The following is a 17,500-nucleotide window of genomic DNA, read 5'->3' on the forward strand; positions in this document are numbered from 1 at the left end:
TGGCTTGTGTCATTTCCGTGTCAAAAGTGCCAGTAAAGTGGGGATTTTGACTCCAGTGCCGGATCAAAACCGCACTCCACTCAGAAGCCACCTGAAGGAGACGAAGGTTAATGCGCATCTCATGCTGCTCTAACACTTTCAAGACATTTGATTCCCAATCAGCAGCTGCTCACTTCCACAAAGTGAAGCATCATCGCAAATGCCTATAGCGATTGCTAGTCCTTTTTTAATGGATATTACACACAGTCAGGCATACCAAATGCTCAATTTAAACTAATTATTATGTGTTTCCTTTACTTTGAAATAGTTTTCACTCCAAAATATAATACTATACTGTAACATGTTATTAGGCTACATCATTAAATGCACGTGTTTGTCGTTCATGCTTTGAAAACAGATACTACTCTTACCTTTACCTATGCTGTGTTTAACTCTTACAGCTGTTGCTGCTATATGACATGTACACTTTTATCTGATATTTTATCCTAACAATAAACGTTTATATTATCTTATCTCATCGTAATCATTTTTGACATTCTGGGCAGCAGTCTAAAATAACAGAGCGACCTCTGGTGTGTGTGTGTGTGTGTGTGTCTCTTTTTGTGTTACTATCCACGTGGAGACCAAAAATAGTTCTGAAGGTGGTATACCACGTCATTTCCATTTTTAAAGCTAAGGTTACTTTTAGTAAAAGTTTCAGGTTGGGAGCAGAGTTAGGATAAAGCATTTATGGGTTGGAGTGACGGTTGCGGTTTAAGGTTGGTTTAGGTTCAGGAGTTACGGTTAGGGTTATGTTGGTTTAGGTTCAGGAGTTGGGTTTAGGACATCGTTTTTCAACGTTGGGTCAAAGTAAGTAGGTTGGAGCGGCTTATTGTCTGTATCAGCCAAGTGGGCGGGTGTCTATCCCTGATACAATGTGCTAGACCACTGGGAGATGGATTGCTGAGGCGTAGCGCCACACCTACCAACAGCTTCCCAGTACATGACTTGCCGCACCCAAGCCGTGCTACTCATACGCTGAGTTGGCGGTTCGTTGGCGGTGCCCAGGATCAAACCCATGACCTTATACCTTATACCGACTGAGCTACCTGGGCATGGGTCTCCAACTATGAGAGAGAACAAGTGGAACGGGTCCATTCGGTTCCATCTGTACACTCTCAGAGTTAAATTAACACTGAGGATTTTAAGTTCCTAGAGATCAAAAGTTGGGGTCCTTGAAGGTTGACAATCATTCCTTTAGGATTTAGGGTAAAGGGGCGTGGCTTCCCTGTGCAGGGAGGAGGTCAGTCTGGAGCCGTGTGGAACACCTGTTTGGCCATGTTGATGATGTCAGTCATCTCCATATTTGGGTATAATTAAGGGGGGACGTACACACGAGGGACATGCACGCGCTGTCTGTCTCTTTCTTTTGTCTGTGTTTCTCTGTTGTACTCTCTCTCTCTCTCGTTCATTCTCTGCAGCCTTCTCATTCCAGTGTCATTTGGCCACAGGCAGGCTGTTTAACACATCGCTGTTCTATACGGCTGACCTCTTTGGTGCCACAGCTTAAAAATTGATGTTGTCCCCACCGGGATTTAAATACAAACGTGTGTGTGTTAGTGTGAGCATCTATAAACGGTGACTCATGTTGTTTGACGCCATCGTTGACCTCTCAAGAGTCTCTGACACACACATGCACGCACGCACGCACGCACGCACGCACGCACGCACTCACGCACGCACTCACGCACGCACACCATGAGCAAGATCCAGCTGGTGCTCTAACAGAAGTAACCCGTACACTACATTAGCCTCATTACCTTGCCGGCACACAGACACATGCACACGCCTGCGCGCACATACACACACACACACACATAGGGATTGTAAAAAAAAGAAATCTCTCCTCTTATGCAATCTAGCGTTTACCCTTCACACCTATTCAACAGTTGCTCTGCGTCACTGTGTGTGTGTGTGTGTGTGTGTGTGTGTGTGTGTGTGCGTGTGTGTGTGTGTGTGTGTGTGTGTGTGTGTGTGTGTGTGTGTGTTTTCATGCGTGTGTCTTTCTCTGTGTGAGTGTGTACCTGTGTTCATGGAGCACTGAGCTTGGTCACGACTACATCATCATTCCTCCACAGTGAATCATCATCATTCTGTGTGTGTGTGTGTGTGTGTATCAGGCTTTCTTTTTATCTATGTCCATCTTATCTGTCTTTGTGTGTCTGTGCTGTATGTGTGCCTTTGTGTGTCTGTGTACGTATGCCTGTGTGTGTCTGTGTACATATGCCTGTGTGTGTCTGTGTACGTATGCCTGTGTGTGTCTGTGTACGTATGCCTGTGTGTGTCTGTGTACGTATGCCTGTGTGTGTGTGTGTGTGTGTGTGTGTAAATCGACTGCACCTGTTCCCATGGTGAGCTAAACATCTTTCTACCAACCAGAGGTGAACTGCCCTCAGCAAGTTATATTTTATTGACAATCTCGAGAAAAAAAAAACCTCTATCTTCCCTGCCTATTGTCAGAACAATATTAACCACTTGAACCTTAGCGTCTCCATTCTGTGCATATCATGATAGATAAAATATAGCAGAAATAGCCGATCTACAAGCTCACAACGTGTCACTTTGCAGCACGTATTCGGTGAAGAGGTTTGGCGTAGAGGGAAGAAAAGGAGGCGCCCAAAGTATAGATCTCTGGGAACCCCAATTAACAAAGCTTATAGAGTTTAAGTGGTTAAAACGTGACAGCAGACCAAATAAATTATTAGTTAATTGATATAAAGCATTTGTCTATGCTGAAACACATTCCTGCTCATACGGTATATGTTTTTTTTCACCAGTTCTACGCAAGGTTGATTTCTCATGCCCTTGATGACGCTCAATGGTGCCCCCTACTGGCATTTCGTCCAGCCAAACGTGCATTTCAACCATATCAAAATTAGACCCTCTAATTGTGTTAATGCAATATCTTAATTTCCGTGAACTATTTGTTTATCCGATGGGGTGAAAATATAAAAATTCAGTCAGTCTTTAATAACTGCCTTTAACTCATTCACTGCTAGACTTATTTCTGGCTGCGTTTGCTCACTGCCAGAGTGTTTTCATAATAAAAATAAAAGTACACAGAAGCCGAGGTACAGAATTTTTAAGTAATAAGTTAACAAGGAAGTGGATAGGAGTCTAGAGATCTTCGAAAAATGATATCTCCGGGGTCTGTGGGTCAAAAAATAAATAAATAAATATATAATTCTGTTTTTTACGTTTTTGGCAGGTGAACGTGATCTTCATGTCTCACGTCGACAGCTGATTCATTTTTTGTTTTACATTAGTTCCATCCAGTGTGGCAGGGTGACTGGCGCCCCCGGGCACTCGTCCCATGCAATAATAATATGTATAATCCAGGCTAGACTTTGAACCTCAATGAGTCTCTCAACAATGCAATCTGCCATGTTGTACGTGAGTGACATTTCGATGTGTTGAAGGTACTGTAGCCTTGTTCCCAGCCTTTTCTCATCTCAGAGGAGAAAAAGCCTGGTCACGGCCAATCCCCAAGAAACCAGCGCTGGAATTGAAGCTCATTTCCGGGTTCTCGTAAAGCATGCAGTTCCTATTAATGGCCCAGCAGATGTTGCTATTTCACCTTCTGCAGGGCAGTGCTGGCCGCAGTACATTATACTCTCAATAGAAGTGAACCGGACTTTACACTTGATTTTATTACCTTAGTAAACATTTTTATAAACACTTTACGTTTTCAATTGCTAGTTTAAAGTCTTTTTTAAATCATCATGATATGCGTTAAGTAAAAATTATGGTCCCATGAATTAATAATTAAAATTGATGATAAAGTAGGGTATGTTTCTAGGGCTTCTACTGGTTCTACCGAGTGAAGACCCATTGTATAGACTTCCATTGTATATACTTCCCCCGTGTTGTGGTGTGCGAATATCATAGAGTCGGACAGATTCTTACTTTGCACTTAAAAAACATTTATTGCCTATAAGTTTGGCAATACTAATAAATAGGGAAAAATGGAGGTGGAACAATATGTTGGCATGTCATTGTCCAAACAAATCAAAGCCGATCTGAATGCAGGTGTCTGTCTGCCTAATAAGCACAGGGATGTCACTGTCCTATTGTCTTAAAGTGCTTTAAACATTCCATTTCATTTTCCACATCTATCTTCAACACCCCGGAAACAATCTTTTTGCAACCAATCACAACACAAATCTGTTCACGGAGAATGTGAACAGATTTGTAAAGCCTCAACGTCAGTTCCTTGGGTACCAAATGCCAGTACTTCCGTTTAGACTCTCAATGTATCTCTAGGTATTGCCTAGCGTGTGTTGGACGTGAATGCGGATGGATTTTGATCGGCTGTCTGTCGTCGTTATACTGTAGTTGTGGTGTCCGCCGACTTGAGTTAGATATAGAGGTAGAGACGATTTTTAAAGCATTATATTTCTAGCAATCAGGCTTTGTGTCGACGGCCCTTTAATCTCTTTCTGTCTTATGATGAGATGTTGCGTCTACCTGTCTGTCACTTTCTTTCTTGTTTCTTTCTCTGCTGTACTGCCTCTTTCTCCTTCTCTTATTCTCTGTGGCCTTCTCATCCAAGTGTCATTTTGCCACTGGCAGGCTGTTTAGCACACACGCACGCACACAAACAATTCCCAATCCACAGAGTGCATTTTCTCTGCCCTGAAAGTTGCTCTCAACAAATTTCAAGACAGCACTGCCTCTGCACTATTACTTTGTGAGATTTACACACACACACACACGCACACGCACACGCACACGCACACGCACACTCAGTCAAATCAATTCAGATGTCAAACAAAACTGGCAAACTTGATTTGTATTGTAGACTTCAGGCATACAGCGTTCTCACTCGCCCCCACACGCGCGCACAAAAGGTCAACAGGAATTCTTATTCTTTTTTGGCCTTTTAAACAACTGCCAGACTTGGAGAATGTCAGTGGACTTGAGCTTAACTTAAATGTGGAGACACACACACACACACACACACACACACACACACACACACACACACACACACACACACACACACACACACACACACACACACACACACACACAGTGGATTTATGGAATGGTGAGGTCGTCACTCAATGATCACAGTGTTGTCATAACAACAATGCCCTTTAAAATTAATTGTCCCATAAAATACATCGTACGGCAATATTTTGCAACAAGTTCACCTGAACAATGCTAAACAGACTGTATGCTGTGTGGCGCTGAACTCACTGTCTGCTCTGTAGCTGAACTCACTGTCTGCTGTGTAGCTGAACACACTGTGTGCTGTGTAGCTGAACGTACTCTGCTGTGTAGCTGAACACACTGTCTTCTGTGTAGCGTGGGGGATTTCAAGAGCCCCCGCCTGGGCCGGGGTTGCACTGGTGATCAATTTGCCTTATTAGGGAATCGGCTTAATTGATTGGCCAACCCAAACCACAGGGCTTTGCGGATTGGCTAAGCTTTGCGTGACGTTTGTTGCATCCGGACCAATATACGTGGTGGGGCATACAATATCACTCCCATTCTTTTGCAGAGGGAGACTTCATATATTGCGTTACTTCCAAGGTGCTATACTGATGTTAGAAATGTTTCGCTGGACGCTACATTTGAAAGGACAGACTACAGAAGACGGTCATGCTGCTGTTGCCGTTGGACAAAAGGTGTACTCCTTTGGAGGGTACATGAACGACAGGCATCATCAGATTCAGGTGCGTGTCTTCAACACAGTGTCTTTGCGATGGATGAAGTTGCCCCCGGTGGCTACCGGAATAGGAGAATGTACCCTTGAGGGTCCCTCATTACGTGACGGCTACACAGCTGTGCTGATATCATATATCATCTATATCTGGGGGACTTCTTACCGAGAGGAGGACCGCAACGTGCTTTATGCATTTGATGTTGACACCCACAGATGGTTCAAGCCCAAGGTTTCTGGGGTTATTCCATTGGAGAGGGAGTGCCACTCAGCCTGTGTCGTGGGGATGGTCATGTATGTCTACGGCGGATGGGTCAAGCAGACTGGATGTCACGATGATGGCATCATTAATTTGGACACCACCACAATGGTCTGGTCTTTAATTAACACCAGAGGCACTCCGCCACCTACTTGCGAATGTCACTCTGCCACCATCATCGGGACAAAGATGTTTGTATTTGGGGGCTATGGTGTTGATGACAACAGCATCAGAGTGTTTGACACAGAGACCAACTGCTGGCTGAGCACGCCAGCTGCACAGCTTCTCTCTAAAGGACGCGAGGATCATTCAGCCTTTTCCTACAATGGAGAGCTGTATATTTTTATGGCCGACAACTCGGAGCGGAGATTCAAGGATCTGTGGAAATTCAACCCAGAGACCTTCTCCTGGAAGAAGGTTGAGCCCAAGGGGAAAGGCCCATGTACACGGTTGTGTGAGATGTGCTGTTGCATGGTGGGAGATTGTATCATCCTCTTTGGAGCATGGAACGTACCCGGTGACGTGTACATCTTAGACTTAAGTCCGAGTCTGAAGACGTTATGCAAGCTAGCAGTTATTCGGTACGGTTTGGATCAGGCGGAACTTACACACGACATCAGGTGGGAACTGGCAGCCATGACTACCAGCAGTAGCAATAATTAAAGCTATACTGGGCAGCATTCATCCGAGTGCTCTAATTTGAAGACATTTGCTGGTAGCTCTGTGTCATTACAGCGGTTGTCGATAGGGAAGGAATTGTGAAAAAATTAGTCCTACACCCGCGGATATTTTGGAATGCAACAACAGGTCGTCCGAAACTGTATTTATTAACGGTAAAATGCATAGATAAATACATTAGCGGTGCCTACGTCATTTTGGCCACCTTGATGGTCCACAGAAACAGTGCTTTAGAGCGCCACCTCGGGGACCACCACTACTTTGTATCATTTTTCTAAGAAATGCAACTTGATGAGAGTCTTTCAAATCTATCTCACCATATTTAGCTGATTGTCTTATCAATGTCTGTTGACCGTTGAGAGATTTTAAACAAGTTTGGACAGGATTTTTTTAAGTGACTATGGGTTAATTGGTTGATTGATTGATCTCCATAAGTATTTATTTTAAGTGACTACATGTTGACAGACAGACAGTCAGTCAGTCAGTCAGTGATTCTCAACCTTTTGTCATTTCAAGGACCCCCAGCTTGAAATGCATCGGGCCATGGACCCCCCCCCCCCCCCCCCCCACACACACACACACTTGAATACAATTCTTATTATCTCTGGGACCCCAATCTATTCCTCAGTGTTTATGTAACTCTGAGAGTGTACAAATGGAACCCAATGTGTACATTCAGAGTTACAGACCCATAAAGGGTTTTGGACCCCTATCGGTCCCCCTGACCCGGCATTGAGAAACAGTGAATTAAAGGATACCTCCAGCGGGTTTTCAAATGTTTTGTTTCCATCGATGTAATCCATCATTGTCAAAACAGGGTCAAGTACAGAACATGTCTTGTCGCTGTCAGGAGGAATCCTTGAAACCGGACAGACCAATGTTTCATGTTCTGAGAGTTTATGCAGTTCTGCTTCCATTCCATTTCAATGTCATACCTTATTTCACTGAAACTGGAACAAAATAAAGCTGATACATAGGACCACAATAGAAACAAGTCCAAGTCCTTTCTGTCTAATAAAGTATTCAGTCAATCAATCAATATTGCTTCATGGTTCATCCATCGCTGTCGGGCAGAAACTTTGCACCTCCTTTTGTGTTTTTGTTTTTCAAATTAATTGCCCTACTTTATACTTTGTCATATGACAGTGTTGTCCAAATGTCGCTAACATAGCTGATCTGTGTGCTCACAGTGCAGTTTTGACAGCATTAGATGATTAATTGGGCTTTATTTGGCATTAATTAGGCTTTACTTGGCATTGTGGTCACATTTATATTTTCGTCTCTGACTTGTGGCCTCTCGCTCTGCAGTTGCTTTTGGCTAATTAGTGGAAACGTATAAATACTTAGAGAATAATAGAAAATAGGCATTGTTTGTGTGTGTGTGTGTGTGTGTGTGTGTGTGTGTGTGTGTGTGTGTGTGTGTGTGTGTGTGTGTGTGTGTGTGTGTGTGTGTGTGTGTGTGTGTGTGTGTGTGTGTATGCAGTGAAATGGAATGGAATAACATTCCATCTGTGAACATCTGCTCAATTACATCATGCAGTTAGTGATAATGTCGAATTGATGGGGAAAATGCCATTTCTAACTAAATTGCGAGGTTCATTTGCAGAATCTATAAATATGACGATCAATATGCCCGCCAATCAAGTGTGTCTCTCTGTGAAACATGCATACTAATGTGTGTACGAGTTTATTAAACAAACCTGTATGTTCTGTTCTGCAGCGTTTCATCCAGTACCTGGCCTCCAGAAACACCCTCTTCAACCTCAACAACTTCCTGGATAAGGGCGCACTGCAAGGTAATCAAGCACACGCGCACACGCACACGCACACATACACATTTGTATAACTATTTGTGAGGACATGAACATTTTAGGATGGCATTGAACATAGCCACAAAACAATAGCTGATCTACAACGCGTTGTGAGCTTGTACATCAACAATTACAACAATAAGTATAAATAACTTCAACCCCAACACCTAACCTCCAAATGTCAAATCCTAATCCTAACCCCAACCTGAATATTTTCCTAATCGTACCTCTGAATTTGTCTTTTAACCAAAAAACAACCATTTCTCCTGTGAGGACCAGCAACGTTGTCCTCACATTTCTCAAATTCTACTATACTTGTGGGTACTTTTGGCCCTTACAAGTTTAGTAATATAGGTAATCATACACCCACACACGCACACGCACACACATGCACAAACACAGTGAACTTGAGCCCTCTCAGTAGCACGAGCTGTGGATGAAGGATGGAAGGCGTTTCACTCCTCCTTCCTCTCTATCGCTCTCTACTCCATCCATCCTCCCCCATCTGTATTCACCCCATTCATTGCTCTTTATCTCTCTCCTCTCTTCTCCCTTTCTATCCTTCTCTCGTTCCTGTCCTGTCCTCAACCTCTCACTCTTTTGGTCCACTCCTCTCTCTATCCCTCCATCTCTCTGCCTCTTTCTCCCCTTTTCTGCCTCTTTCTCCTCGATCGTCTGTCTCTCTACCTCTCTCTCTCTCTCTCTCTCTCTCTCTCTCTCCCCTCTGTGTCTTTCTCTTTTTTTAGGTTATGACATGTCTACATTCATCAGGCGTTACAGTCGCTATCTGAATGAGAAGGCCATGTCCTACAGACTGGTGGCTGTGGACTTCACCAAGATGAAGAGAGGGTAAGACGCACGCACGCACAGAAAAACACAGGCAACTCATCTTGTTTGCGCCACTTCAGTTTGCAGTGTCAACTTGCAGATGATAATTAAACAACATGGCTACCACATAAGGCTCTAAATAACAAAGCTAACATAATATAATACTACATAGCATTCATTCATTTAGATGAGAAGGAAGTGAGAAAGTAACGATACACTGTAAGGGTGTGGCTCACCACATATAGAGGCTATATATCATTTTCACAGCTGTATTAGCATTTCATTTCCCAAGCTTCTTCGGGCCCGTCTTTTTTCCTGGCTTGTTCGTTCATAAGTCTATTTGTCTGGGGGAAGTAGCTGTGTAGCACTCTGCAGTCAGTGGCTCTGTAGTTACGAAGCCACATTTCCCTTGGTAGCATCCGAACCAGTCCACAACATGGATTAAAGTGCTCAGTCTATAAGTCAGCATGTCTTCTATGGAATCACACCAGTACCTCTAGCATCCAAAACAGTCCATGGTTGGGATGGCTCTGATCTTTGATAATAAGCCTGCAGAGCTTTGCTGACACAACGTCCGTTGCATGGTCTTAAATCTCGGGATCCAAATGGGAACGGCGTGGCTCCATTGTGGATCTCGGATTTCATATGGCCAGTCTGACGAAATTGAAGTTAAATATTTCAGAAAGCATAAAACATAATTATGTGAAAAGAATCGGTGCCTTACTGGAAGCGTGTATGCAGAGTTTGGTGCTGATTGGTCCAGCAATTGGCAAGATTAGCTCCGGACACACATGCATGCGCGCACAAGCATGCACACACACACACGCACACACACACACACACACGCACACACACGCACGCACACACGCGCGCGCTCAGGCGGCTTGCCTCTTGCAGAGGCATACACAGTACAATCCTGAGTGCTGAACTTATTCTGTGAGTGTAAAATTGGAGAGTTGAAGACACAAGAGGTTGACAACAAGGGAAATAATACAATGAGCCTCAATAGAAGTTCAAAGGTCAGAATCAGAGAGCCTGGCTGATGCGGGAGTTTTTATAGATCTTGATATGGATTATATCTGCTGATCTTTCTTTTTTTAAAGCTCTTTTTATTGAATCTTTCATTCTAACACTGTCAGCACATACATACACTGTGGAGAAAACGAATGCGTGTTAATAAACACCAGAACTTTTATAATAATCAAGTAATGAAATAATACAAATACAAGAGAGGTACATGGACCCGCAAATAGTCATGCATTGTAATAGTTTCATAGACATTCTATACACTAGAAGCTCGCCCCCGCTACGCGGGGGCTCGCGTCTAGCCCGCGGCCACGCCCACGTTGCGCCCGCGGCCACTTGGCAACTCATATAAGTGGCGTAGCGTCATGAGGGTCAGTGGGGCCGTGGCTCGGTCAGTGAAGACCCTGTAGTGCGGATGATATGTGGCATAGAGGGGCAGATTGTAAATCCCCAGAGGAAACATCCGTGGGCTACCATTGGTTCAGCGATGTGTGCGGTCGCCCTGCGGCCCCTCCTCCTCCACCAATGTGCAGTATTGAGAGCCCTGACGTCACAACAATTGGAGCGATGGGCACTGCACTGTGGTTGGTTAGGGTACACCTAGGGCCCAGGTAGAACCCAGTTAAAGCCTGCATGGGCAAACCCAGTTAGGACCCGCCTTGGTCCCACATAAACATGGCTAGTTGGGGCCCACCTAAGGGCCAGGTAGAAGCTACTAATAGCCTGCATGGGCATCGCAGTTGGGACTGAAGTGGATGCCGCTGACATTGCTGACATGGGGTCCATATGGTTTAGCCCACCTTGAAACCATATGGGAACTACGCTGGCATGCTGGCTGTAATGCAAACGCTGCATCATACCTGCAGTGTGTAGTTTGATGTTGTGTGTGTAGCAGATATACCTGCAGTGTGTAGATCAATGTCCATATGAAAGTCAATGCCCAGCAGTGTTTTTTTTCCCCAGCAGAGTTTCTAGTGTCTCTGTGTCTCTCTGGAAGAGGTTGCACATGAACTCTGCAGCCGCACTGAGGCGCTCCAACACAAACACTCTGACATTAAGCTGCTTCACACAACAAACATCAGCACCACGCTGCTGTTTGTCCAAAAGACACAATATCTCCTCTCCCACCGACGTCATGTGTTCATTTATCGACAGCCGTACAGACTCCTTTTGACACATTTTACCTCGTTTATCCAGCTCTCACTGACTCTCCACATCGGGCTGTTATTTTGCTGCGATCAAGTCAACGATGTGAGAGATTAGCTATGACAGACGGACGGACAGGGGGTGAAACATAGTCTTGCGCCATGCCTTTCGGCCTGGCGGAGACAATAAAAAAACGAAAGTAAAGGAAATGGCCATTTCTTTTTTTTAAAGATTTGTTTTTGGTATTTTTTTATTGTTTTTATTGGAGAGGGACAGGGAAAGTAGTCTGACAGGAAGAATGGGGAGAGAGATGGGGGAAGACATGCAGGAAAGGCCGACGGGAACGGGACGCGAACCCGCGGCACACTGCTATTAAGGATTTGCAACCAGGGTGCCTAGACCGCGACGCCACGGTCTAGGCCGGAAATGGCCATTTCTGCAACAGAAGTAGTCAACAAACTATACTATGAAAACATGGGCCACATTGGCAAAGAATGTAAGAAAGAGGCAATCATGTAGAAAATAGCCGATCTACAAGCTTACAAAGCCTCTCAACGTGAGGCGTTTCGAGCTTGTAGATCGGCTATTTTCACAATATTTACTTGTGGAACGGAGTCAAACAGAATGGGGGGGTCCCAGATCAAGTACGTGTATTTGGGGGGGGGGGGGGGGGGGCGGCGTGAAAGGGTTGATAAGCACTGCTCTAATCGGAGCGAAATTATCTGAAATTACTACATGACCATAATGCAGCCTAACATGCGTTGCACGGGGCGGTCCTGCCATTACGTTAGTTACTGTAGTTGCTGTGGAGCTACATAGTTCTCCAGAAGACACACACAAACATACACCATCTACAATGGACGAACTGAGCAGCAATATTGACATTCACCACACGAACGTGCATTGTTGACAAAGTGATTGCACAGCCGCTGCAGGCATGACCCTGCGTTTTAACAGCGGGCAACTCTGGGCGACGTCGCCCAAAAATATAATGAAAGTCTATGAGAGCCGGCGATCGGGCGAAGTGGGCGGGGGGGCGATGAAAGATGGATTTTCTTTATCTTTTTGGGCGATATCGCCCGGCATCGCCCGGAGTTGCCCGCTGTTAAAACGCAGGGTAACAACCACGTTAGCGTTAGCGACATGGCAGCAGGGCTGGAGTGGGACTCCAAATCTGGCCGGGAGATACACGCCCATCCAGGCCACCCTGCGCGCGCGCAGCGCGCGCCGTTTTTTTTTGGGGGGCCCTTTTTTGGGGGGGCCTTATTTTTGGGGGGCCTTACAAAAGGGGGGCCTTTTTGGGGGTTAAAGGTAGGGGGGAGGCCCGCAACTGCACTGAGCTGCAAGCAACACTGACTGCATTGAATTGAAGTTGACTGTGGTTGGCCTGGCCTGAGCTTAGGAGAGATTTTTTTTTGCTGCATCACTTAAGCGCCGCGCTGGCTGTGGATGGCTGGCCTGACCTGATATTTTTTTTTTATGCAAAAAAAAAAAAAAAAAAAAAGTTTTTTTTTTTTTTTTTTTCAGGCAGGCCACTAGAGGGCAGGCCACCGGGAATAGTCCCGGTCCTCCCGACGGCCAATCCGGGCCTGCATGGCAGCTACCACAGCGCCCTGTCCGTCGTGCTGCAACTGCCTGTGATGGCTACAGCAGTAACAGCAAGCTGTCTGCGATGCCATTGTCTGGAGACTGCTCTTAGCGTGACACGACCAATGAGAGTGAGCGCTGTAGTTGTTGCTAAGATACGGTGGCGTCTCTGCCCCATAGCTTGTAGATCTCTCACACATGATTGGCGTAGGCTGCGTTGCCAGGTCTGACTTTGTGTCTAAGCAATGGTCGGCTTATTTTTGCGCGCCTTTGGGCTCGTTTGCATTGTGCGCACGGCAGCGCTTGTTTAGCGTACGTCAGCGCGACGTGGCAACGGACGTGGCAACGTGAAAGGTGATTGGCTGGTGAAAAGAAACACCCGGACGTGAATTTTGTGTTGGCGAAGTGATTTGCATAAGTATTGGAGCATAATGCGTTTGATATTAATTGTACATCCTGCAAGTACAGTGATGGGATGCGAAGCAGCTGGTGTCACAGGCAGAATATTGAGGAATTTTGGGGGAAAATGTGGAGTTAGTTGGGCCATGTGTCTGCTTGGCAATTGAGCACATACACTCGTGTACACTCCATGACTGTGGCCGTCAATTATGGTAGCAAGATAGGTCATTAGAGGCCGACACATGTGTTCACAGCCACCTACTTCGCTGGTACCCAATGATGCGTATTTCTACGGATACAATGTAGGCATTTAGTAGCAGATGCTCTTATCCAGAGCTACTTACACAATGCAAGATCAGAGTAGATGGCATGAACCAGTGGTGGAACTAACTAAGTACGTTTACTCAAGTACTGTACTTACGTACAATTTTGAGGTATTTTTTCTTTACTGGAGTGTTTCCAATTGTCAATACTTTTACTTCTACTCCACTACATCTCAGTAGTGGAGTAGGGTATTGATACTTTTACTTAAGTAAAACATGTGAGTACTTCTTCCATCACTGGCATGAACCCGAACCAGATAGAATGGAGATGTTGGTGCATTGTTCCAGTGTGTATCACGGTGTGTGTGTGTGAACTGTGTGTTGTTGTTTTTTTACCAGTATTGACGGAGTCATGCGCACCATGAACATTGAGAAGTTGATAAAGACTCTGCCCATCATTCAGAACCAGCTGGACGCTCTGCTTGACTTCCAGGTAACACACGTTCACTTCTGTCTGTGTGTGTGTGTGTGTGTGTGTGTGTGTGTGTGTGTGTGTGTGTGTGTGTGTGTGTGTATTGTTTGTGTAAAACATTGTGGGGTTGTGTGCTGTAGAAAAAAGGTTCTCACTGCAGTGCATGTTAGTGTGCGTAGGCACAACATGCAGGCGAATGTGTGTGCTTATTATATTTTTGGTCGCGTGTGTGTTAGTGTTGGGCGGTATGACAGTAGTCTGAGTTATCTTAACCACTTAAACCCCCTGTATACTTAGTTGACCGAAGTCCCCCAGGGCTATATAATAGGTCCCGTCCTTTTTCCGCCCCTACACTGAATGTCTTCGATCTATAAGATCACAGCGCGTAGCAACATCACAAGTTGTGAGCTTGCAGATCAGCAATGTTTTACCAAATGTTCACCCCAGAATAGGGACACTAGGGTTCATGTGGTCAAAATGAAGGCGCTATCTATTTAAATACCGTCACGAGATGTCATCGCGTGAAACGGCGCAAATGAAGACACAGCGAGACGTTGTCTTATGTGGAACCTCGATCTGAAGTTGTTCTTGTGTCTCCCCCTCTTACGGTTATGCAAATTCAATCACATTCAACGCCAACTGTTTGCCACTGGTGGGTGTGTCGCTAAAATGCAGGCTGTATTTAAATGTTTAATCACCCTATAAACACCAACAAATCTCCAGCACTTTTCACCATGCCGTCCTCTGTTATTAATTGTGGGGTATATTTCATACCAGCATGAACATCACATGTACAGTGTTATCCTTTTAGACCAAGTGTTTGACTGTACTCGTGCCATTTTTGTCTAATAAAATATTCAATCAGTCAAACAAACAAACAAACAGTTAAAAATAATTCTGGCACATAGAAATGTTCTTTCAAAACGTTTTTTTTTGCCTTGCACCCTGTTCCATATTAAAGAAAAAGGCTCCAATCATCCGAGTTGCTCCAGCGTCTTCTTTATTCAACAATACAAAACCTATTGGCATAAACCTCAGTAGAATCATAAGGTATGTTTACAGAGAAAAGAAGGGCGATGAAGCGGTTGCTACGTGGTTGCTACCCTGTAAAATGGTGAAGGAGGGAAGCGGCCGTGGCTGTGACGCATGTTCACATTTCAATTGCCTTTTCAAAGAACACTTAATGTTGCCATGGTGTATTACAGTTTTGACTTTGAACCGAGATGTAATCTGATGAGCAACTGCAGCATGCGGTTCCACCTGATGCAGTGTGCCGCTATCCTTCCAAGTTATTCAATATTTCACGCCTGGGTGAAAAATAGGAAGGAAATGGACGACTAACGTTGGCATTAAGTACAAGCACGGATCTAATGTTCTCTCTGTTTTTTTACAAGACCAATGCCATGAACAGGATTTGTCGAAGTCAATAAATATCAGGCCCGTCAACGAGAATACAAATGAACCTGTACTGGTGCTGTACTTATTAGTAGAAACATAATGTTGTAACGCTGTTCAGTAATTCAGTGCTATAGTTCTCAAAGTGGTGTCTGGGGACCTTCAGGGGTCCTTGGCGGGGGGGATTCTAGGGGGTCCTAAGCTATATTATTGATAGTTGGGAACCAAATGGACCCTTGCGGGTCTGTAACTCTGGGAGTGTACGAATGGAGCCAAATGGACCCTCACGGGTCCATTTGGCTCCATTCGCACACTCTCAGAGTTATGGGGGTCCGGGGCCTAATGCATACACCACTACTGGGGGGGGGTCCTTGAAATTGAGAATCACTGCCGTAGTCTATTACATATTGAGAAAGGGATTAAGACTCCAGACACATAGGATAGCGTGTCAATGAGTCAAGTGTATGTGTGCCACTGGGAGAGAGAGTCAGCCTGTAACATTTAACATCATGGCTCCCTCCGGCCCCCCTGCTGTTTTAATTACCCAGTAATAACGTACGCCCTGGCCACCCAACCCTTGTGACCTGTGTGTGTGTGTGTGTGTGTGTGTGTGTGTGTGTGTGTGTGTGTGTGTGTGTGTGTGTGTGTGTGTGTGTGTGTGTGATTTCCTCTCCACACTGATGGTTGGAGATGAGAGTGGAGTGAACAAAGTAAAAACTGACGTCTCCCCTGCCTCCTCTCTCTTGTCTCCTCTCTCTCTTTATCCCATATGTTCCTCCTCCTCTCTCTTTTCTCCCCCACACCCCCCTCCCTCCCTCCCTCTCATCTCTCTCTCTCTCTCTCTCCCTCCCTCTCATCTCTCTCATATCTCCCTCCCTCCCTCCCTATCATCTCTCTCTCTCTATCTCTCTCTCTCTCTCTCTCTCTCTCTCTCTCTCTCTCTCTCTCTCTCTCTCTCTCTCTCTCTCTGTCTCTCCCTCCCTCCAGGCCAATCCTAATGAGTTGACCAATGGAGTGATCAACTCAGCCTTCATGTTACTCTTCAAAGACTCCATCAGGCTGTTCGCTGCTTACAACGAAGGAGTGATTAATCTGCTGGGTAACCATCATGCATGCATGCACGCGCACACACACACACACACACACACACACACACACACACACACACACACACACACACACACACACACACACACACACACACACACACACACACACACACACACACACACGCATAAAGACATCAGCATGTGTCTTCATGATGTGCACGGCAGCTGTCTGCAGGAGATAGAACACACACACACACACACACACACACACACACACACACACACACACACACACACATCAAACAACTACTGCAGGGCAAATGCTCACATTCACTGACTCTCAAGCTCACATTGAGACACACACACACAGCTGGAAAGATTGACACAATCACACACGCTCACAGCACGATACGCAGATATTTTCGCGCACACGCACACACACAGTGTGTCAGGCTCTCATAGGACTGCAAGTGTTTTCTGACAGGCTGTCGTGTTTGTCTCTGCTGTATCTCTTTTCCATGTGTTCCTGTGTGTACTGCACACTGTAGTGTTATAGTAGTACACAGTAAAATCATCAACAAAACTATTCAGAGTTAAATTAAACCATGTTCATTTTCAGAGCATGTTTATTTTATATGATGATCAATCAATCGACTGTGTTCCAGCTGGGATCAATGGATGCTAACATAGTATACTTTGAATTCCTATTTATCTCTAACACAATGAAAATGAATTCCCCAAGGTTTTAAAGAAAAAAGTTGTATTTAAACACAACATGCACACTGGCACATGACACCTGCCATATCAAGACTGCACACTGTAGTATATCGGCTGTTTGAAAGAAATGGGCCTATGGCAAGTCTGTCTGTGGGTTTTTATA

General features: G+C 45.1%; 1 protein-coding gene across 4 annotated transcripts in view; it reads left to right on the forward strand.

Moving 5' to 3' along the window:
- LOC311034681 (phosphatidylinositol-binding clathrin assembly protein) overlaps nt 1–17,500 on the forward strand; it is a 141,743-nt gene that overhangs the window by 61,589 nt on the left and 62,654 nt on the right. For all 4 annotated transcript variants that reach the window (XM_084042625.1, XM_084042627.1, XM_084042626.1 and 1 more), the window contains exons 3-6: nt 8,365–8,440; nt 9,202–9,304; nt 14,104–14,197; nt 16,559–16,670. In XM_084042625.1, coding sequence (XP_083898751.1) covers nt 8,365–8,440; nt 9,202–9,304; nt 14,104–14,197; nt 16,559–16,670 — 385 coding nt within the window. The remainder of the gene's footprint in view (nt 1–8,364; nt 8,441–9,201; nt 9,305–14,103; nt 14,198–16,558; nt 16,671–17,500) is intronic.

Source organism: Gymnoscopelus microlampas (assembly GCF_963454915.1).
Source record: "Gymnoscopelus microlampas genome assembly, chromosome: 19".
Classification (NCBI taxonomy): Eukaryota; Metazoa; Chordata; class Actinopteri; order Myctophiformes; family Myctophidae; genus Gymnoscopelus; species Gymnoscopelus microlampas.